At 42.3% G+C, this 23,423-nt stretch overlaps 3 protein-coding genes across 4 annotated transcripts in view; all 3 read right to left on the bottom strand.

Moving 5' to 3' along the window:
* Window positions 1-520: 520 nt before the first annotated feature.
* pdcd5 (programmed cell death 5) lies at window positions 521-10,669 on the bottom strand. Of its 2 annotated transcripts, XM_024419035.2 has the most exons (7): window positions 10,476-10,669; window positions 3,929-3,958; window positions 3,098-3,141; window positions 2,744-2,805; window positions 2,524-2,615; window positions 1,699-1,770; window positions 521-1,623 (listed from the first exon to the last, which is right to left on the bottom strand). In XM_024419035.2, the coding sequence occupies exons 1-7, from the start codon at window positions 10,539-10,541 to the stop codon at window positions 1,576-1,578; spliced, it is 414 nt and encodes a 137-aa protein (XP_024274803.1). In that variant the 5' UTR covers window positions 10,542-10,669; the 3' UTR covers window positions 521-1,575. The 2 variants fall into 2 exon arrangements, with proteins under 2 accessions (XP_024274803.1, XP_024274804.1); XM_024419036.2 differs by lacking the exon at window positions 3,929-3,958 and having other exon boundaries at window positions 10,476-10,668.
* A 170-nt stretch (window positions 10,670-10,839) lies between these two features.
* On the bottom strand, window positions 10,840-13,444 carry LOC112249755 (5-hydroxyisourate hydrolase). Its single transcript, XM_024419530.2, has 4 exons — window positions 12,858-13,444; window positions 12,375-12,514; window positions 11,936-12,071; window positions 10,840-11,707 (listed from the first exon to the last, which is right to left on the bottom strand). The coding sequence occupies exons 1-4, from the start codon at window positions 12,933-12,935 to the stop codon at window positions 11,618-11,620; spliced, it is 444 nt and encodes a 147-aa protein (XP_024275298.1). The 5' UTR covers window positions 12,936-13,444; the 3' UTR covers window positions 10,840-11,617.
* A 1,806-nt stretch (window positions 13,445-15,250) lies between these two features.
* LOC112249242 (RNA-binding Raly-like protein) overlaps window positions 15,251-23,423 on the bottom strand; it is an 84,530-nt gene continuing 76,357 nt past the window's right edge. Inside the window, exons 4-7 of the mRNA XM_024419033.2 lie at window positions 18,036-18,205; window positions 17,648-17,761; window positions 16,844-16,995; window positions 15,251-16,246 (exon numbers count right to left, since the gene is read on the bottom strand). Coding sequence (XP_024274801.1) covers window positions 16,208-16,246; window positions 16,844-16,995; window positions 17,648-17,761; window positions 18,036-18,205 — 475 coding nt within the window. The 3' untranslated portion in view covers window positions 15,251-16,207. The remainder of the gene's footprint in view (window positions 16,247-16,843; window positions 16,996-17,647; window positions 17,762-18,035; window positions 18,206-23,423) is intronic.

The following is a 23,423-nucleotide window of genomic DNA, read 5'->3' as shown; positions in this document are numbered from 1 at the left end:
ATTCAAACTCAATCAGCATGAGAGTGATCTCCAGCATTGTCCTCGTCAACACTCACACCTGTGTTAACGAGAGAATCACTGACATGATGTCAGCTGGTCCTTTTGTGACAGGGCTGAAATGCAGTGGACATGTTTTGGGGGGGGGGGATACAGTTCATTTGCATAGCAAAGAGGGACTTTGCAATTCATCTGATCACTCTTCGTAACATTCTGGAGTATATGCAAATTGCCATCATACAAACTGAGGCAGCAGACTTTGTGAAAATTAATATTTGTGTCATTCATAAAACTTTTGGCCACGACTGTACAGTGACTGGATATGAATAGTAGTGTGGGGTATTTTTACCATATGCTGTATATTAACAGCTCTCGTGTTGTGTTCTTTTTGTACCGTCTGTGAAATTCTGTTATATAAAATTATGGTTACAAGGGAAGGAAAAACATACAGCCTGTGTAGTATAGTATTCTAGTGTATCATATCAGGAACACTTATTTTATGATCAAGAAGAATGACTCCTTGTCTGCTTTATCAATGCTGGCATTGATTTATTGGAGTGAACACTGAACATGAAACCAAATCTCCCATTAACCTATCTCCAAATATTCAGTTACATCTTGCTTGTAAGAACATCAATGTACTGTCAGATATTTAGTATTACCTGTGGCAGGTGTACAATAGAAGCAACCATTCATATATCTGTGGTCTCACCATACACCTGTACAATAAGAGTGAAGCAGGAAGTTCGTCAAGTGCTGTCGTAGACTAACAACTGAGATAATTTAACAAATCCTGCTACAAATACATCTCAGCCTCTTAAAGCACATATCGCATACATTTCAGAAAATAGCCTTTGAACCTAGTGAGTCAAACCAACTATGTCAAGCCTATACATTTCAATGTAATGCAACGTATAGCCTAATACACGACCTAGGAGGCCTTGTAAAGAATATTGACTAAATTTTAATACAAACTATATTTTAGACTTTTTTTCTTACAACATTGCTCTTATGTGATTATACTTGCATTTTTTTTAATGAAAGCAAATATAGTGCAAACCCATATGACCAATCAATGAGTCTTCAAGCACTCAGCTCAAAGACAAAATATCATCATGATAAAACTGTGTTGATTATTTGTGGAATAAGCATTCAAATGTAAGGCTTTTTTATTTTTTAAATGTAAAACTGTTGAAGATACAGGTCAGCAAAAATGAATGAAAAAACAATGACTATACCCATGTGCTCTGTCCAGTTTGATGGTTTCACTATTGCTGAGTAGCAGCACACAGACAGTATTCACAAAGCAGTCTCGAAAAATGCAGCAGCAGGAATATACCCTAAGTTGCATTTTGTTCTGCTTCTTCTGGTGGAGAAAAAGTAAAACGTGGTGAAAATTAATATAAGAGAGAATATAGTAACGAGTTCCAGATGCACACAGGGGCGGATGTGGTATCCCAGGGTACATCACTAATGCAGGGCCTTTGGCCGCCAACAAACAGAGCCCTGCTCCAACCTATGTCCTGAATCCCGCCCTAAGCCAGCCGTCTAACTGGCTCCTGGGCTCCTTTCAACGCATCAATCATCCTCCTCATCATCTGAGTCCATCACCTTTCGTCGGTTGAACTGTGGGTAGGAAGGGACACAGTCAGTTAAAAGCCTGTCGGAAATTGTGAAATTGTATTTGATCCATGGACTCACCTTGACAGTTGTCTTTTTTTCTGTTTGTTGACTAACTTTTTCTAAGATGTCGATCAAACCAGTCTCTGAAATCTGAAAGAGACAATCCAAATGTAAGGAAGAGCCAATAGCAGATGGGTCAAGTCAGTGCTTTTCATAGGGAATTTTTCTTAACGTTTAAAACTTTCTGTTAAACGATAAGAAAAAAAATCTGAAAATATTATGTGAATTCACGAGGAAAAATATGGTCCTGCGTATGCTGCTAGGGGGCAATGCAGTCACTAGTGAAGAGGAAGAACCGGCAGGCCTTTTTTTGTCCAAGCAGTTTAAAAAATAAATAAAGTGTTTACAAAACATTAGGAATACCTGCTCTTTCCATGACAGTCTGACTAGGTGAATGCTATGATCCCTTATTGATGTTACTTAAATCCACGTCAATCAGTGTAGATGAAGGGGAAGAGACAGGTTAAAGAAGGATTTTTAAGCCAAGAGACAATTGAGGCATGGATTGTGTATGTGTGCCATTCATAGGATCAATGGACAACACAAAACATGTAAGTGCCTTTGAACAGGGCATGGTAGTAGGTGCCAGATTTTTGCAACACTGCTGGGTTTTTCACACTCAACAGTTTCCTGTGTGTATCAAGAATGGTCCACCACCCAAAGGACATCCAGCCAATTTGACACAACTGTGGGAAGCATTGTAACAACATCAGCATTCCTGGGAAACACTTGACACCTTGTAGAGTCCATGACCCAATGAATGGAGGTTGTTCTGAGGGCAAACACAATAATAAGAAGGTGTTCCTAATGTTTTGTACATTGCTTTAGGTCCAGTTCTCTCACCTTTCCTCCCAGCTGGCCCATGCGGGCCATCTGTATGAGGTAATTCTCCACTGCTTTGGCCTTCTCTGGCTTCACCAGAGCCAAGTTACTCACTGCAAAACAACAACACATAGCAGACGTTTAGGCAATGGCGCCACCTATTGCTAACCATGTGTAGATACCGAAAGTTCCAATATCAGATCAATGATTCGTTCAAACCAGGGGGATATGAAAGACCTACATCTGGCGCGGGCGGACTGGTCTAGAACCTGAGCCAGCATGGAGTTCCTCATCTCTGTTTCCCTGTGAAAAGACCGAACAGAAGATTAGATAGGCCACAATGGCTGCATTTACACATGCAGCCTGTGTTAACGAAGCCAATTGTTTTATCACATTGACTAGCTTTATAAATAGTCTGTCACATAGTTCTTCATAAACCAGAGCTGCAAACTGCAGGTCAAGACATGCAACATTAGCAAACTACTGTGAACTAAACCAACATCAAGGGAGACATCTGTGTCTCTGAAATGTAGCTATACTCAGCGCAGAGTTGTGAATGCATGACAGGAATAAAAGATCGATAATGAAAACTAACCTCTGTTTGGCCTCCTGCTGCCCTTGCTGGTCATTTGAAGAGTCCTGGGAAGCGAGAGGAGAAAGAGACAGTCAGAAAGTCCACACATTGCTCTGCCTTTTTCTTAAATTGCATAAAATAAATATTTATTTTTAAAACAACAACAAGAGAACAGACCAGCCACTGAATACGGGCTATTTGAGAGAATGTGTTTTTTATTTGCATTAGCCAATAGGCTACTGTATCACACAGCCATGCTGAGAGCGCAAATCAGCTCGCTCTTGAAGAGTAGCCTATCCTAATATTGATATTCATTTTTCACACCCATGGCAAAGCGTTATAAAACAATGGGATTAGATCCTTGAACAACACAGTTTAACCTGTACCAAAACGTGGTTCAGAAAACAACCCTTTGCCCCCTCCCCTATCCCTACTCCTTTGGAGCTTGCAGATCTGAAGGAACCTATTGGTAGACTGGGTGGAGCCATCCCTGTATTGATTACACCTACCCGGTTCCTTCAAATCTAGCCTACCTCGAGGACAGGGATAGGGAGTTGGACTGTATTAGAGTAGAATAGAAAGTTAATATTTACAGGTTTCTGGAAAATATTTTTACACAAAAGCTTTCAAAATAATACAAGCTTGATAACCATGTCCCAAACCATTCACAATACTCCACGGTCTGGCATTCAAACATTTTATTGCAAACATACTTGGGTCACATTTCTCATGGAGCACAAGCAGAACTCCCAGACATGCTGCATTGCTCAGTCCAGGTCATTAATTATACAGCCTTTTGCCATGTCACCGCCATCACACAATGTGCAGTACAGTAGCTGTACAGCAGCTTACCCCCGGATTCATTTGGTTCCAAGACAGACTCTGAAAAATTAGCAACTCAAATTCAATGAAAACATCTGTTGGATGAAAGGATTCCTAGTGTGACTATGTCCATCCCATTCCCAATCTTTTGATTGATAATCTCTGTCATCATGTCACTCATATTTAGGTTTAACCCATTCATAGACGCTAACAACCTTTAGCGCCTATTGAGGATAGTAGGGGTGCATGATATATCGGTGAACATATCGGAACCGGATGATATTAGCTCAAAAATGCCAACATCGGTATCGGCCGATGTCTAGTTTAACACTGATGTTAAAAACCGATGTCAAAGATACTATGCATACCTATATAACGGCACGTAAAATTTTGCGCTACACGTGCAACACAGCATTCCTAACCTAGCCTACACAATGTCTGCTGTGTGGATCGAGCAGTCAAAAAAGTCTAGCAGTCATTCGAAAGACTAAGAACATTTCAGCGAGACAACTCAAAGGCGAATCCATTAAAGCCAAGATAATGGGATTCATTGCCCTTGACAATCAACCGTTCTCTGTTGTGGATGATGTTGGCTTTCGCCGACTGGTCGAGCACCGGTACACACTACCAAGTGTGCTATTTATCAGATGTTGCCCTACCAGAGTTACACATTGATAGTGTTACTGCTATTAGCTTCACAACATACATACTATGGAACGCCGTTTGGGTCTTTGCGTGTCAAAGAATATACAGTAGCACTGTCAAATATGTAAAAAAAAATCTGCAAACAAGCAAACCCTGGCCACAAACGATGTGTTTACAATACCACGTTGGTAATAAAGCATAATTTCTTCGATCGCAACTTCTGGGGTAGTTAGCTTTAGCTTGGTACCTAGCTAGAACTAATACAACCAGCCTGAAAACAATGACCAGTAGAAACAAACTGCAGTCCTTTTCATTATTCTTAGCAATGATTTAGGAAGCCTTGTGAGTAAGTATTAGCTAGGTTGCCACTTGTTGTTCGCCTATTGAAATTGAACTTCAGTTCATGAAAATAAAAAGCTAGCCAGCTACTTAACCCTGTTGCCCAAAGCTAACGTTATAAGCAGCCAGCTAGCATCAACTGGCTAGTGAGGCTCGACCGACCGGACCGGGTTGTGACGCTAGCCACAATAAGGATTAGGCACAATAGTGGAATTTGCGGTTTGCCTTCAAAATAAAAGTATATCATTGACAGTGATACAAATGAATACAAATAGAATTATGCCATACTTTTATTTAAGGCTAACCGCAAAGTCCACTATTGTGGCTAATCCTTATTGTGGCTAGCTTTATTTCTGTATAGGCAGTGGCGACCCATGATATCTCTAAATATATAATTATTTATTTTTTGGGCTGTTTTACATGTTATTTTTGCATTATTGCGTGTCACATATCAGTTTGCAAACAATGTCATGTTTTGCTTTCTTGAGTAAGGCAGCTCCAAAATGCAGGTGTTTCAGCCTAGCTCAGTGCTTTGTGGTGGAGTGTCAGAGCAGAAAATACTGAGCGTAGGGGTTGGTAATCTTCACTAGTTGCGATGTGATTGGCTCAGTGTTCTGTCACTCACGGGGACATGGGGACAAGAAGGCTCAAGGTGATTGGCCACAGATACAATGACGTCAAATCACGTCCAATCAATAACATGTCATCATCATACTTTCAAAATCTTAGCTAGCAAGCAGTCATCATCATGAATCACGTCGACACGTCTACTGACAAATCCTTTTCAAGCCTTGTCATATGAAGAGATATTATAGATAAAACGCATTGGTGCTCATCGGCCATAAATATTACACAACAAATTGGAAATCGCAAATTCATCAATGTGTGATTTGGAAGGAATCAGTGGCTAACTGCAAGCGTTGCAAATAAATCACAATGTTGCTTCCCCTGCTATTCGGTGGAGAGGGTGTGTGGTCCAAGTCTGAGTTTAAGGGTATCTTTTCCAAGCTTAAAAGGAGAAACATTCACACGCAACACCATGGGCCAGAAAAGGTTGAATACATTGGCCATACCATCAATCCAGCATGAGTTCTGCCGCATTCAAAACAACTGGAAACTCGGGAGGGGGAAATCTCAGACTTCAGTGAGTTCAAGACAACTGGGAACTTGGGAAAAAAACGAACTCTGACTGGGAAAAAAGATTTTGAACGGTCATCCAACTCGAAATTCCAAGTCGAGAACTCTTTCTAAAGCTCAGACCTGAAGATCACTGACGTCATGATTCAACCCTGTTTTTTTCCCAAGTTCCCAGTTGTCATAAAAGCACCATAAATCCAGACTTTGATGACAATGTTTCATGACAAAATTTGCCCACAAGAAGGACTGCCGCGCCACCTTCCTGTTCATGTGAGCACAGCACAATGGTGAATCCAAACATGTATTTTATTAAACTGCATAAATTATGCAATATGCCAATGAGATATGCATAATGTAGCTACGAAAGTAAATACTGAGTGTATGTTGTGTAGTAAGCCGTTACTAGTCCATGTGCCTCACCCTAATAATTTGGTCCCTTTCCCCTTCATAACTTAGCCTACTGTTCTGACTTGGTGGTGCACATGTAGCCTATAGCCTGTTTTAGAGAAATGTCATCATTGAATATTGTATTAGCTTTCATTGTCTGCTTATATACCCCCTTTATTTATCCCAAGGTTCTGACTTGGTGTACAGGAATAATACTGTAAGAATGGCCAATGTTCTGAAATCTGTTGCTGTACATTTCAAAAGTGCTCAACAAATAGTTACAGTGCCTTGCGAAAGTATTCGGCCCCCTTGAACTTTGCGACCTTTTGCCACATTTCAGGCTTCAAACAAAGATATAAAACTGTATTTTTTTGTGAAGAATCAACAACAAGTGGGACACAATCATGAAGTGGAACGACATTTATTGGATATTTCAAACTTTTTTAACAAATCAAAAACTGAAAAATTGGGGTGCAAAATTATTCAGCCCCCTTAAGTTAATACTTTGTAGCGCCACCTTTTGCTGCGATTACAGCTGTAAGTCGCTTGGGGTATGTCTCTATCAGTTTTGCACATCGAGAGACTGACATTTTTTCCCATTCCTCCTTGCAAACCAGCTCGAGCTCAGTGAGGTTGGATGGAGAGCATTTGTGAACAGCAGTTTTCAGTTCTTTCCACAGATTCTCGATTGGATTCAGGTCTGGACTTTGACTTGGCCATTCTAACACCTGGATGTTTATTTTTGAACCATTCCACTGTAGATTTTGCTTTATGTTTTGGATCATTGTCTTGTTGGAAGACAAATTTCCATCCCAGTCTCAGGTCTTTTGCAGACTCCATCAGGTTTTCTTCCAGAATGGTCCTGTATTTGGCTCCATCCATCTTCCCATCAATTTTAACCAGCTTCCCTGTCCCTGCTGAAGAAAAGCAGGCCCAAACCATGATGCTGCCACCACCATGTTTGACAGTGGGGATGGTGTGTTCAGGGTGATGAGCTGTGTTGCTTTTATGCCAAACATAACGTTTTGCATTGTTGCCAAAAAGTTCAATTTTGGTTTCATCTGACCAGAGCACCTTCTTCCACATGTTTGGTGTGTCTCCCAGGTGGCTTGTGGCAAACTTTAAATGACGCTTTTTATGGATATCTTTAAGAAATGGCTTTCTTCTTGCCACTCTTCCATAAAGGCCAGATTTGTGCAATATACGACTGATTGTTGTCCTATGGACAGAGTCTCCCACCTCAGCTGTAGATCTCTGCAGTTCATCCAGAGTGATCATGGGCCTCTTGGCTGCATCTCTGATCAGTCTTCTCCTTGTATGAGCTGAAAGTTGAGGGACGGCCAGGTCTTGGTAGATTTGCAGTGGTCTGATACTCCTTCCATTTCAATATTATCGCTTGCACAGTTCTCCTTGGGATGTTTAAAGCTTGGGAAATCTTTTTGTATCCAAATCCGGCTTTAAACTTCTTCACAACAGTATCTCGGACCTGCCTGGTGTGTTCCTTGTTCTTCATGATGCTCTCTGCGCTTTTAACGGACCTCTGAGACTATCACAGTGCAGGTGCATTTATACGGAGACTTGATTACACACAGGTGGATTGTATTTATCATCATTAGTCATTTAGGTCAACATTGGATCATTCAGAGATCCTCACTGAACTTCTGGAGAGAGTTTGCTGCACTGAAAGTAAAGGGGCTGAATAATTTTGCACGCTCAATTTTTCAATTTTTGATTTGTTAAAAAAGTTTGAAATATCCAATAAATGTTGTTCCACTTCATGATTGTGTCCCACTTGTTGTTGATTCTTCACAAAAAAATACTGTTTTATATCTTTATGTTTGAAGCCTGAAATGTGGCAAAAGGTCGCAAAGTTCAAGGGGGCCGAATACTTTCGCAAGGCACTGAATATTGACTACATCCATCTTACCTCGCTCATTAATGTCTTAGTCAAAATTACAGATTTCCTCTTATCCGCTCATCATTCCTTTAAGCCATAGTTCGTACATCTCAATTGTCAGTAGAAACCACATCTGTTTAAGCAAGTCAGCCATATAAGCTATGTTTTTAAAAAAGGCAGTAAATGTGGCCAAATTAACTGTTTTGCTGCCAGACAAGGCTCAGCTGATAGCCAGGTGTAGCGGTGGTAAGGATTCACCCCATGGTGCTGAAAAGAAAGCTCTGCAGTTGGGACTGATTTATGTAGGCCCTAACAGTTTGTGGGTAGTGTTTGTCACTGTTATAGTGCAATTAATATATTGTTTAGTGTTGTGGCTTTGCTGGCGTACATAAAACATCATAATAATGAGTTTTCCCCACCAAGATTTACATGCTAAAATCACCATTTTTATACAGATAATCAATCTTTACTTGCAACTCTTTCATTTTTTAAAGGCCAACTTATCATCAATCCAAATGCCTAGCTACTTATAAATGGGGACGTAGCTAATTTTGGGCTCCTCTCAAGGTCTTATGCATCAATTTTACGAGACCTGGAGAAAAACAAACGTGGTTTTATCAACATTTAGCATTAATTTAAGACCGGCAAGCAATTCTTGAATTGAATCAAAGCCAAGCTGAAGGTCATGAATGGCCTGCTGCACTGAGGGGGCACGGGAATAAATAACTGTCATCTGCATGGAGATGTAAGCCCCAGTTATTCTTCTTCTTCTTCTTCTTCTTCAGGGACAGACCAACATTATTCATGTAAATAATGAACAGTAAAGGGCTTAGTATTGAGCCTTGTGGCACTCCTTTGGTTATGTTAAGAAAATTAGACTGAACTCCATCAGAAGATATACATTGACTTCTGTCGTGCAGTTGCCTGAAAACCGGACGTTGAAATGCATTGAATTCTAAGTTGGGCAGAAATGAGCGGTTCAGTCAAGAATGTTTCCTCTCACGGCCTCTACAAGCTAGAATCTTGAATAAAATATTATAATGTACTTAACCGGCAGTAGGAATGTGAAACAATATATCCACAGGAAAGTATAATTACATAAATGTTTCAAAGCGCTGGTAATGTGTTCAGACTTTATCACATGAAGCATGAGCAGAACCATGTAATCACATGCACGAGCTCAGCAAGTACCCACACTTCTCGTGCATGTATTTTTATCTTCTGTGACTGTTTCAGGTGATAGAAATCTGAGAAGCACTTGTTGTGCTAATTAGCTCTCTGCGCTTTGAACACCTGTGCGTAAACAGAAGGACGCCACAAACGTGTTGTCACTGAAAAATACTATTGGCTGCAACTGTTAAAACAGAATACAGTAATGTGTACATTTTGCATTTCTGAAATTATTTAAATGTGATTTGAAGGTTGAGGGCTTTAAGTTCTGGTGACTATTTTGGCTGCCACAGCCAATTCACCTCTAAACAGAACATGTAAGGTCCTTGGACTAAAAGGTGTGATTTTAGGCACCTTTAGTCCAATATTGGGCTAATCTAGGTATATCTATTCAGTAAAGTGTTTTGCTTAATGAGCTGTAGAAATCAGTGCCAAACAGGCTTGCTAGATAATCCAGACAGAGGGTGGGCTACTAACAATGGTGTTCAGTTTATTGTTACAAACTAGGTCTGAAAAACTGACATTCACACTACTCTCGCACATGTTCACCTAAACACCTGGGCACATGCACTCGCACCAGGGGAGTGGTAGGGCGGGCACGCGATTGTCAACGCAAGCGCCAAAGTCAGCTAGTTAGCTGATCATTGTCCTGTTCATTACTTAAATGTACGTTTGTTTCGTCTATTCATAAATGCTGATTACATTATATAGCTTACTAGTTACTGGTAGTATAATTCGTTTCTCACTATGGCATGAGTTAGCAAGCTAACGTTAGCTAGCTATCTAGTTACAGTATCTTATAACTACTTTAGCTAGTTAAGTACAGAATTATCTGGCTGCTATGCAAACATGCAATGAACAGTAATAGAGAATTCGTTAGGTTAAAATACTATAAACTTGAACTATAAAGCTAACACTAGCTAGCTAGCGACAGACTGAACAGTGGATCTCCATATATGGTCGGAACTATGCATTTTTGGTCCCCTCAGGTTCTCTCCTTACCCCATGTTTTGACTGCAGTTCGGCCATGCGTTGCCGTCTGATAGCCTCCAATTCGTCGTCTGCCATTGTGTTCGAATTGATAAAGAATAGGCTTTATCAATGGTAAAATAAGAAAATCTCACTTCACGAGTTTTGTGGATCTGTTTCGTTAGGGGCCGGGCCCTGTTTCAGTATAATGTAATCGATCTCAGAATAATCCAATATGCATCCAGAATAAAGCAATCGAGCCACAAACGGATGATCTAGGTAGAAATGATGAGGGGCTGGACACCTTCGGCCTGCCCATCAACCAGTCACACTTACAACATCAAATATAATTAATGTAATCATACAAAAACATAAGATTGTAATTGTTTATTTTGCAACCCTACTGTCCAATAAAGCTTATACATTTTGTTAATATCAGATCAAACTTTTTAAAAAGTGTTTGCCGTCATCTAAAGGCCGGTGAAACAAATGACTGGGATCTCAGAGAATGTCTACTCTCTATCCTTTCTAGGTACCACATAGAAAGGATAGATTTATTGTGTTCTGTACTCAATAACTATAATAGTATAACTAGTATTACAGAAGAGAGTGCTTTCTTAGGTACATTTCTACCCATTGTAACTGAAGGATGACTTTCAACCACCTGAATAGGCCCAGGTGACAGGTGCTGGTCACAGTCAGCCCGGGGAGCATTCATCAGGACACAACGTTTTGGAACGTTCAGATGTTTATTCTTCATAACATATTTCTATCTGACATGTAGAACAAGGAATCATGTCAACTGGTCATGGAATTTCTATCTGCAACGTTCGACAATGTTTAATCTCTCGTGGACAGACTACGTAAACATAAATGGTTCCGTAGATCTGGCATGATTACAACGGGGTGCGTGAGATAATGAGCAGCATTAGTTCCGGTGCTTTGAATTAATCTCAAATCGAATTTTGGAAGGAGACATTTGAACCACAGACTGGCAAAGCGAGAAGGGTGGAGCTCTTTGTTCCGGTTCCGATCTCTTCCTTTTACACATATGGACCCGGAATTTAATCAAGCATCTGACAATTACGCAAGACATCAGTTCTGGGTTACCCGGGATTAGACAACGTTTGGCAACTGAACGTGGCCCAGGTGAGAGATGGTGAGTGACAGACTCTCTAGCTTCCCCGGTAGGTAGTGTAGGAGAAGCGGCTGCAGAGCAGAGGAACATGGAACTTCTGACTGTGGACCGTTATGGTGAAGATTATCTGCAGATAAACACAGACCACCGATGTGTTAGTAACCACTCAGCCAACCAATAGGAGTTACTGAATCATTTAGCGTTCAGTTAGCGATCGCATAGCTGACAAGGAAATAAACATAAGCTGATTCTGTAGATATAAAGAAATATTTATGTCTAACTTTATATGTCCAACAGTTGTACATTTAAATACACATATTATTTATGATAAAAGCATTGAATGTCTTCAACTAACCTCGACGTATGGGTAGAAAGAGCTCTCTCCCAGACTCCCCCAGTATTGGCCCGTCTCAAAGCGCATCTTGTACACGGCTGGGGTGATATTTTCTCTGGTGATGAGTCCTGGGCAGCGCCCATCATCATTCGTAGTCCTGAGAATAAATTATATAAAATACTGAATACATTCGACATTGTATTGATGTGATCCTGAAATAAGCTTTGGCTCCTTAACATTACTACCGGTATATATTTATATTTGATAATATTATGCAGCCCTACTGAAAGAGGCTGTAGGGGTGAATCTGAAATTGCTAAAATAAATACTAAATGTGTATTTGTCAATTAAATGGATTATTATGAGGCTGCTAAGAAATGATTGTGTTAATTTCCATTCTATGTCTGTTAATTGGTGCTACAGCACCCTCTGTGGTGAAATTACCCTGTGTTGAGGTTACCCTGTGGTGAGAAGGTTCCAGAGTGAAGTGGAGGGATCCATGCGATGCAGGCTGAGGGCCACGTGGGCTCCAGGGACGCCCATCCCGGTGTTCAGGACGTGAGTGGTCAGGGGGCAGTATGGAGCTGCCATCTCTGCACTCTACAGCGCATACACCGACAGCATAGTGAGTAAGCATTATGGACATATGGCTACTGTAACTTTGCACAATATATACAGAACGCTGTAGGCTAACTGTAGCCTATAAATTATGTATTATTTGGGTTAAAATAGAAGGTAGGCCAAGCTGAACACTTAGTGTTTATGAGCTGAACAAACCCAACATTTGTTATATTGCCCATCTTTTACTTTCGCTTTATTACTTTCAAACATTTCATAACAATCCTGCAGACAAACGAATGTCACATGCCAATAATGTAGGTTTATAATATTGTAATACAAAAAAATACTATTTCTAAAAATCAAAAGCAATATATTAGCCTACCGTGTATTCACCCCCCAAAAAATAATCCTTTATGTGCTGTAATCTGCTGGTACTCATGTGCGCTGCTTTCAAAGTCATCCCAAACCAGTTTCCCCCTCTCGTGAAAAGTATGGCATTTACAGTGAATTAACTGTAACAGATTTTAAGCACAAGTTCAAAACTCACAAGGTTATTCATATGACTAGGGCTGCTCTGTTTTTTGTTGTAATTGACATATCTCGTTGGGAGGAACATCAGCATTTATTAATGGTTAAGAATATGCAAACATCCCAGTCACAAATGGCCCTTTAACATTTTTGGAAACAGGCTTGGGTCAAAGTGCACACTTTAGATAAGTCCTTAATAATGATAATAGTGAGGATGTTAGGCCTAAATGTCATTATTAGCATAATTGTGTAGCCTAACATCTGTTCAGTCAGGGTGAATAACATATCGCCTACTGCTCTACACAGGGGAGCAAGCTTAAAAACATCCCAACACTGCTCTATAAGTTGCTTTATTTCCCTTTCAATCCAGTTTAGAAGCTAGTTGTATATAATGAACTGTGCATTCAGAAAGTATTCAGACCCCTTGACTTTTTTCACATTTTGTTACTTTACAGCCTTATTCTAAAGTTGATTACATATATTTTTTCCCTCATCACTCAACACACAATACCCCATTATGATAAAGCAAAAACAGTTTTTGTTAGAAATGTTAGAAATAAAAATAAATAATTACATTTAATTACATTTAATTTACATAAGTATTCAGACCCTTTATTTAGTACTTTGTTGAAGCACCTTTGGCAGTTATTACAGCTTCGAGTCTTCTTGGGTATGACACTACAAGCTTGGCACACCTGTATTTGGGGAGTTTCTCCCATTCTTCTCTGCAGATCCTCTCAAACTCTGCCAGGTTGGATGGGGAGCTTCGCTGCACAGCTATTTTCAGGTCTCTCCAGGGATGTTCGATCGGGTTCAAGTCCAGGCTCTGGCTGGGCCACTCAAGGACATTCAGAGACTTGTGCCGAAGCCACTCCAGTGTTGTCTTGTCGGTGTGCTTAGGGTCATTGTCCTGTTGGAAGGTGAACCTTCGTCCCCAGGCTGAGGTCCTGAGCACTTTGGAGCAGGTTTTCATCAAATATCTCTCTGTACTTCGCTCCATTCATCTATCACTCGATCCTGACTAGTCTCCCAGTCCCTGCCTCTGAAAAACATCCCCACAGCATGATGCTGCCACCACCATGAATCACCGTAGGGATGGTTCCAGGTTTCCTCCAGACGTGACGCTTGGCATTCAGACCAAAGAGTTCAATCTTGGTTTCATCAGACCAGAAAATCTTGTTTCTCATGCATGGTCTGAGAGTAATTTCGGTGCCTTTTGGCAAACTCTTAGCAGGCTGTCATGTGCCTTTTACTGAGGAGTGGCTTCTGTCTGGCCACTCTACCATAAAGGCCTGATTGGCGAAGTGCTGCAGAGATGGTTGTCCTCCTGGAAGGTTCTCCCATCTCGACAGAGGAACTTTGGAGTTCTGTCAGAGTGACCATTGGGTTCTTGGTCACTTCCCTGACCAAGGCCCTTCCCCCCTGATTGTTCAGCTTGGCTGGGCGGCCAGCTCTAGGAAGAGTCTCAAGGATGATCAATGGTAACAGGATGCACCTGAGCTCAATTTCGAGTCTCATAGCAAAGAGGGTCTGAATAATTATGTAACATTTTTTAAATATATATTTTTTAATACATTAGCAAACATTTTTAAAAACTGTTTTTGATTTGTTATTATGGGGTATTGCGTGTAGATTGATGAGGGAAAAAATGTATTTAATACATTTTTGAATAAGGCTGTAACTTAACAAAATGTGGAAAAAGTTAAGGGGTCTGAATACTTTCCAAATGTACTGTATGTAAACTTTGTTGAAACTCCACTGTCTGTATTCTGTCTCTAAATGTTGTCTATCACTAGCAGCTGCAACAACATATCACCAAATAAAATTCTGAGTATGTGTAAATGTACTTCGCAAATAAAGGTGATTCTGAGAGATAAAAAGCATCTTGCTCTCCCCATCCTCTCTGTAACACTCACATACTGTACACACACAGTTTACACAAGTTCCGCTGTGTCTGATATTGAGCTTTACAATGTTTGTTGTCCAGGCAGCATTACACACACTACAGCATTGCCTTTCATCCTGTTTCCCTTTATTACACACACAGACACGGGAACCAAGCAACTGATTCCTATTTTCCCTAACCACAAACTCTAAATCTGACTCCTAACCCTAATTGTAACCCTAACCGCTAAGCCTTAAATAACCTATTTTCTTGTGGGGACTGGCGAAATGTCCCCACTTGTCGAAAACATCCTTCTGGCCCCCACAAGGATAGTAAAACCAAAACAAACAAACACACACACACACACTAAAAAAACACTCCTCCCAGAGGTGTTTTTAATCAATATGAAAATACCTTTACTACTGTGACAGTGTGAGTAGTGTTTCCACTTGGCTTCTTCATGAATGCAAACAGAACTAACAAAACATCTAACACCACTGGAATTATAATAAACAATTATCATTGTTGTTTTCTTCTCGCTTTAAAAAACACAAACAAATAAAAAATAAAAATGCTGGATTAAAATCGTACAGCTGACCTAATACAGTAAAGTTTTACAGTAATACACAATATTACGCATGGACCGGGCCGGGGCCTCTCCTCAGCTCATAGCGCCAGGTACATAGAGGAAGAGATGGGCTACTGTCTCCTCATACCTAATACAGACAGGTAGTAATACAGCAGGGAGATAACATTACACAGACATAAGGGGGGGGGGGATTAACTGATGGACAAGTATCAACTGATGGACTCATGCTCTGGCAGTGATATGATACACATAAAACAAAGTAACTCAAGTCACCGAAAAACTATGATTGCGACATCTACAGTATGCTCATTTCAAATACCCTCAGTCTCTCAATATACATGTCAAATTCATACGAACTGATAATCAGAATGTTTTTCTGGAAAATATGAAAACGGGCTAAAAAGAACATAAGAAAATTATGAATATAGAAATTATTTCACTTTCCTGTTCTGGTTAAGAATTACACTCTACAGATAAAATGTGTGTGTAATCTAAGCTGATCTCAGTGGTGAATATCCAAGGGAGATACTTGATTTCTGATCAACTGTAATTACAGCGTGTCTGTGTATGTGTGCTGTTGATGTATATGTGGATATAGAATACAATGTAACTGGTTGGTTCGACAGGAGTGGGGCCTCTGAATCAGTTGTTGGCATGGTAACTTCTTGACAAGACAGATGTTCTCTTCCTCTATGTCTGGCGCTCCTCCGTTTCTTCTCTGTTTCCATCCTCACATCTCGTCCTCAGGGTCAGAGCTGTGGTTATTCATCTGTAACACACACACACTCAATCAGCAACAGTGTGTCAAAACACCAAAGAGTGTTTTGTTCAGGTAAGGCTCCCCTCTCCAGGGTGATTATACACAGTGATGAGGAAGGTCTGGAGGATAATAGTCTTCTATATAAACACCCACTCATCTGTCAGGGTAAGAGTATCCTGTCCTGCTTTCGTTTGTCCTATTTTCAATCTCTCTTTCTTTCGCTCTCTTGCTTTTACTCTCATATGTTCTTTGTGTGTTTGAGTTGCATGTCAGTTATGAGTGTGAACTGTGCGTGGGTGAGATGAACCCAGAATGAGCTCTTCAAGTCTCATGCTATTGATGTGTCTGTATTACTCAAAATGACTGATGGCTATGGATTTGTTGCTCTTGTCACTGTTCTCTTTGTGTGTATGTGTGTGTGTGTTTCTGTGTTTATGTGTGTGGCGATAAGCACTTTATTTCTGCTGCATGGCGAATCACTCAGACAATAGCTAAATCACAGCCATCCATAGGACATGCTTAGGTCCTCATGTTGCTCTGAGACAAGGAGAAAGCACTCCCACACACATTCAGAGATTCTCCACACACAGACATCAAGCCAGTTACCGTGTGATCATCGTCGCTGGCCTCCCCCAGTTCGGGGCTCTCTCTCTGGATGCAGTGGCGTGGGGGGGATAGGGGGGAGGGGGAGCGGTCACCGCTGCTGGCGGAGGGGGGGTACGGTGACCCGGCCAAACTGCCCTCCCTCACGGGAGACCCTAAAAAACATGGCGAGAGAGGGAGTGAATAGGAGTGAACATTCACTAAGTTCCCTCTATAGGGCAGATAAGTGTTGGTGTGCCTGTGCTCACTTTCAATCTAAACTATTGATGGTCAACTTTAATACACTATTTGACAGACGAGAGGAGAGAACAAGAATGACAGGATTAGGGAGAGATGTGGAAATAGAGTGAGAAATGGGAGAGGTGAGAGGGAGACAGAAAGGAGAGATGAAGGAGTGGGGGACTGAGTGGAGGAGGATCGTAATTTACGCTGGAATAAATGAATATGAAGATGAGATCAGTCAATCACCCAAAGGCAATGCACACAGATAAGAGATAGAAAGGATGAGATGACACACCCACTTCTTTCTTTATTTGTCGGTACAGTATGTGTGTCATTGAAAGGGCAAAGGTGCAGTTTGTCCATGTGGCCACATGAGAGCAGCAGCTACAACACTTCCCTGTAGGACTTTGTATTTATTCTCCTATAAGCCTTCTTTCGCCATCGCTGTACTTCTCACTGTCATTCCTCTGCACTGATTCATAAGAACTATACAGGTGAAAGCACACACTGTGGCTTCCCCTATCATGCTTTACTGCTGTTTCCCCTGTCCACTCCCCTGTCTCTCTTTCTGATTGGTTGTCTCACCTGTGTGGTCCTGCCTCTGTGTGTCCATCCTGTCCAGGTTGTCGAGCAGCCCGTCAATCTGTGTCTTTATCAGGGTCAGCTCCCTCTTAATGACCTGCAGCTCCTCCATCCGCACTACAAGGAGGGAGAGGTTGAGGGAGGGGGGGGATATAGAGAATGAGAAAGGGGGAGAAGGAAGAAAAGGATCCAAAGCAAGTTTCTCAAGGTGATGAGGGTGGGTATTAGAACAACATATACACTGCCTATTGGTTCTGCTCTGTTGATTTGGCCTAATAATGCGACCTGATTGGCTAGGATCAATTAAGGAAAGAGGCTGCTATGGAAGTGTTGTAATGAGAGAACCATTTTGAGTGTAGTGTGTGACTGTGTGTGTGTGTGTATTACTCACACTTGGCCCTGTTGGAGCTGGTGGAGTGGGCTCTGGAGCTCTTGGAGGGGGGCCTGTCTCGGCTACGTCTGTGCCCAGAGGAAGTGGAGGAGGAGCGGGGTCGTTTGGCCAGGCTAGGTCCCTGGGACAGGGGAGGTAGGGAAGCTGGCACACGCTGGTAGTCATACATCCTGAAGAGGGAATCATCCATACACACTGTCATCCAACTACAAGTACTTTGTGTAGTATTGTCAGTGTGACTAGATGTGTATGTGTACGCATGTCAGAAAAGTACAGTGGCAGGATGTTTGTGAGTGAGTGTGTGAGCAGGCAAGCATGTGTGTGTTTTTGCGTGTATGGACAGTGGTTGGATGGATGTGTGTGTATTTGTGAATGTATGTCTCCTATGATGAAGGACACAGAGGGAGAGGGTTGACAGGATGGTGTAATACGATCTGACAAGCAGAGGGAATATACACACACATACAGAATGTGTACACATGTGAGAAAATAATAAGAAATAGTATCTGATAAGGTGAGGCAGAGGATATCCAAGATAGGGAATGAGGAAATGAAGTTGAGCAGGTTGTAGACCCTTGATACTCCTCACACAACCATTATAGTATTACCCTACAGGTTGAAGACCCCTGGTACTCCTCACACAACCATTATAGTATTACCCTACAGATTGAAGACCCCTGGTACTCCTCACACAACCATTATAGTATTACCCTATAGGTTGTAGACCCCTGGTACTCCTCACACAACCATTATAGTATTACCCTACAGGTTGAATACCCCTGGTACACCTCACACAACCATTATAGTATTACCCTACAGGTTGAAGACCACTGGTACTCCTCACACAACCATTATAGTATTACCCTACAGATTGAAGACCCTTGGTACACCTCACACAACCATTATAGTATTACCCTACAGGTTGAAGACCCCTGGTACTCCTCACACAACCATTATAGTATTACCCTACAGGTTGAAGACCCCTGGTACTCCTAACACAACCATTATAGTATTACCCTACAGGTTGAAGACCCCTGGTACTCCTCACACAACCATTATAGTATTACCCTACAGGTTGTAGACCCCTGGTACTCCTCACACAACCATTATAGTATTACTCTACAGGTTGAAGACCCCTGGTACACCTCACACAGCCATTATAGTATTACCCTACAGGTTGTAGACCCCTGGTACTCCTCACACAACCATTATAGTATTACCCTACAGGTTGAATACCCCTGGTACTCCTCACACAACCATTATAGTATTACCCTACAGGTTGAAGATCCCTGGTACTCCTCACACAACCATTATAGTATTACCCTACAGGTTGAATACCCCTGGTACTCCTCACACAACCATTATAGTATTACCCTACAGGTTGAAGACCCCTGGTACTCCTCACACAACCATTATAGTATTACCCTACAGGTTGTAGACCCCTGGTACTCCTCACACAACCATTATAGTATTACCCTACAGGTTGTAGACCCCTGGTACTCCTCACACAACCATTATAGTATTACCCTACAGGAAAACAGTGCCACTGGATATAGAAGTCTCACCACATCATGTGACAAAATACAAACAAACTACAAATGACTAATGAGTGTAATGACTACTAATGACTGAACATACTGAAGGAGAGGCGAGGTATGGAGGGATTGAAGGAGAAAATGGGAATGGAGATGAGTTGAGGAGAAGGGGAGAGATCTACTATGTGACAGAAGTTAGATTTGGATCAGTCTCCACTGTCAGTCCCCCTTCCTCACTCGTTCCCCCATCCCCTAGCTCCGTATGCCCATCTATAGCTAAATCTAATTGGTTCTGTCAATAGCCAATCAAATGCTCTCTGGCAGTGCAGCGAAGCAGGTGACAGGAGAGAGTGTATCACACACTCACTATATTACAGAAACATGAGAGAGTGTATGTTGTATGTGCATGTGCGTGTGTGTGTGTGTGGGATTGGAGAGGCCAGAGGCTGTGACAGAGAGAGGTGGCGTTCAGCCAGGGGGAAGGACAAATCAAATCAAATTTATTTATATAGCCCTTCGTACATCAGCTGATATCTCAAAGTGCTGTACAGAAACCCAGCCTAAAACCCCAAACAGCAAGCAATGCAGGTGTAGAAGCACGGTGGCTAGAAAAAACTCCCTAGAAAGGCCAAAACCTAGGAAGAAACCTAGAGAGGAACCAGGCTATGTGGGGTGGCCAGTCCTCTTCTGGCTGTGCCGGGTGGAGATTATAACAGAACATGGCCAAGATGTTCAAATGTTCATAAATGACCAGCATGGTCGTATAATAATAAGGCAGAACAGTTGAAACTGGAGAAGCAGCACGATCAGATGGACTGGGGACAGCAAGGAGTCATCATGTCAGGTAGTCCTGGGGCATGGTCCTAGGGCTCAGGTCCTCCGAGAGAGATAAAGAAAGAGAGAAGGAGAGAATTAGAGAACGCACACTTAGATTCACACAGGACACCGAATAGGACAGGAGAAGTACTCCAGATATAACAAACTGACCCTAGCCCCCCAACACAAACTACTGCAGCATAAATACTGGAGGCTGAGACAGGAGGGGTCAGGAGACACTGTGGCCCCATCCGAGGACACCCCCGGACAGGGCCAAACAGGAAGGATATAACCCCACCCACTTTGCCAAAGCACAGCCCCCACACCACTAGAGGGATATCTTCAACCACCAACTTACCATCCTGAGACAAGGCTGAGTATAGCCCACAAAGATCTCTGCCATGGCACAACCCAAGGGGGGGCGCCAACCCAGACAGGATGACCACATCAGTGAATCAACCCACTCAGGTGATGCACCCCTTCCAGGGACGGCATGAGAGAGCCCCAGTAAGCCAGTGACTCAGGTTAGAGGCAGAGAATCCCAGTGGAAAGAGGGGAACCGGCCAGGCAGAGACAGCAAGGGCGGTTCGTTGCTCCAGAGCCTTTCTGTTCACCTTCCCACTCTTGGGCCAGACTACACTCAATCATATGACCCACTGAAGAGATGAGTCTTCAGTAAAGACTTAAAGGTTGAGACCGAGTTTGCGTCTCTGACATGGGTAGGCAGACCGTTCCATAAAAATGGAGCTCTATAGGAGAAAGCCCTGCCTCCAGCTGTTTGCTTAGAAATTCTAGGGACAATTATGAGGCCTGCGTCTTGTGACCGTAGCGTACGTGTAGGTATGTACGGCAGGACCAAATCAGAGAGATAGGTAGGAGCAAGCCCATGTAATGCTTTGGAGGTTAGTAGTAAAACCTTGAAATCAGCCCTTGCTTTGACTTGCGAGTCAGGACACATGTCAACCTACTGTTAAAGGCTAAAAACGAACCAATAAAACCCCCGAAAGGGGTCTCAGGAGCACAGCCAGCCAATCAGATTCCTCCGAAGGGTCAGAGCTAGCCAATCACACACACCACACACTTTACAGGAGTCAGCACTCCAATCAGATAACAACCATAGGCTGTAAGTCAATTTAGTCACAGCTTGACTGGGACCTATGTTAACCTGTAGGCCCTATAACCACAGCTTTAATGAAAGTCTTCCACTCTAAAATGAAGTACAGGACTGCCTACCTGGCTCCAGTCTACATTATCTAAGGGCTGGCTTTCATCCTAACTTAAGCTCTGCCACCTAATTAAATCCTGCGAGTCTGACTGAGTCAGACTGAGTCACATTCCAACCTGAATGCCTTTCATATGGTATCTGCTTACAGCATCAGAGAGCCATTAGGGCTGAGAGCCAGACAGACAGAGACCTGGGCACTGGCTCCAGTTCTTAAAAACTGAGAGAGAGGAGGGAGGAGGAGGGGGAAAAGGAGGTTTGGAGCAAAACAGAAAGCAAGAGCGAGAAGGACACACCACCCTCCATACACACCAAGAAGATCCCGCACCACCAGAAACCCACCCCAGGAACCATAGCCCTGTTATCCAGTGCCCTGACTGTAGCCTACAGCAAAGCAGGGCTCAGAGACTCATGGACAGATTGGTTATTGTTTATTTACATGTCCTATGTAAGCCTGAGTGGCCTTTACACAGGCAGGGCTGTGTGGAGATAGCCACCCTCTCTGCAGTAAGGCTCCAGGCAGAGTGCTGAGGAGAGAGAAACACACTTTAAACCAGCTGCAAACAGGATGCCAGTCGGGAAGCCTTGAGGTGTGATATCAGTTTGGGTTCAGTGATTGAGCTGTAAATCGCCAAGAGAGACAAGACTTTAGCGTTCAGTTGAGGAACGTGTGTTACCCTTTTATTGAAATATATCTCACACTTCAGTTCCCTTGTCTCAGGATAATGTATTACCAGTATATAACCAGATACAGCCACCTCACTGTGCATAAAGTATATCAACCGGCCACCAATGTAGTGAGAGGGCTGGGACCGTTGCCTTTCAGCAGAGACGCTGGGAGACTAAAGACTTATGGGAGTTTAAAGTCCTTTAGTGGAGTTTGCAGTGTGCTGCTACTGTCACACCCTGGTTCTCAATCAGAGGCAGGTGTTTATCGTTGTCTCTGATTGGGAACCATATTTCGGCAGCCATATTCTTTGAGTGTTTCGTGGGTGATTGTTCCTGTCTCTGTGTTTGTGTGCACCAGATAGGGCTGTTTCGGTTTTTCACGTTACGTTTAGTGTTTTTGTATTGTTCGGTATTATCTTTATTAAAGATGTATCAAGATAACCACGCTGCGTTTTGGTCCAATCCCTGCTACACCTCCTCTTCAGAGGAAGAGGAAGAAGAAAACCTTAACAGCTACAACGACTTTGAAGTGTAGTTTCAGAGAATAGGAGCTCGCGAAACAGACAACGAGAGAGTGTAGATGTGTGAGGATTAGAGAAAACAGAGCGAGAGTGTGTAAGTGTCTGTGCGTGTGTGTGCGTGTGTGTGTGTGTGGATTAGAAGAGAGATTATAAAAGAGGCTTTGTCTCTGCCAGAGCTGTTATCTGTGTGTAGAGGCAGACATTTTCTCATATGCACACAAACAGATGTACAGACACACACGCACACACAGACACTAACACACACAAGCTGTCGATGGAGAAAGCCAGCCACGTAGGGCAAAATCATGTACCGTGTTTGAAGCAAATTGAAAATCAGTGGTGAGGGTTTTTCCTGTGTGAAGACAGAAAAATGCAGAGCGTGGCAAAACAACAAAATGCAAAGAAAAGATGACAGCGTCAACTCACAGCTACAGTACTGTGTGTGTGTGTGTGTGTGCGGAACTCGTGTATGGACATGTTTAACTAGAAGTCCCCACTAGAATAGTAAAAAAAATGTTTTGACCAACTGGGGACATTTTGTTAGTCCCCACGAGGTCAAATGCTATTTCTAGGGGGTTAGAATTATGTTAAGGGTTAGGAGCTATGGTTAATTTTAGGGTTAGGA

The sequence above is a fragment of the Oncorhynchus tshawytscha genome, linkage group LG04 (genome assembly GCF_018296145.1).
Source record: "Oncorhynchus tshawytscha isolate Ot180627B linkage group LG04, Otsh_v2.0, whole genome shotgun sequence".
Taxonomy (NCBI): domain Eukaryota; kingdom Metazoa; phylum Chordata; class Actinopteri; order Salmoniformes; family Salmonidae; genus Oncorhynchus; species Oncorhynchus tshawytscha.
Note: the sequence above shows the minus strand (reverse complement) of the source record. Positions and strands in the feature narration are given on the sequence as shown.

Excerpts from the sequence above, each read along its gene's own strand:
- pdcd5 (XM_024419035.2), bottom strand. The coding sequence starts at position 10,541 with ATGGCAGACGACGAATTGGAGGCTATCAGACGGCAACGCATGGCCGAA. Across the intron at positions 3,959-10,475 it reads AACTGCAGTCAAAACATGGG|AGTCTGTCTTGGAACCAAAT; the intron begins GTAAGGAGAGAA and ends CTAATTTTTCAG. Across the intron at positions 3,142-3,928 it reads GGAACCAAATGAATCCGGGG|GACTCTTCAAATGACCAGCA; the intron begins GTAAGCTGCTGT and ends CTCGCTTCCCAG.
- LOC112249755 (XM_024419530.2), bottom strand. The coding sequence starts at position 12,935 with ATGACTTTGAAAGCAGCGCACATGAGTACCAGCAGATTACAGCACATA. Across the intron at positions 12,072-12,374 it reads TGGAACCTTCTCACCACAGG|GACTACGAATGATGATGGGC; the intron begins GTAACCTCAACA and ends ATTTATTCTCAG. Across the intron at positions 11,708-11,935 it reads CTTTCTACCCATACGTCGAG|ATAATCTTCACCATAACGGT; the intron begins GTTAGTTGAAGA and ends GTTTATCTGCAG.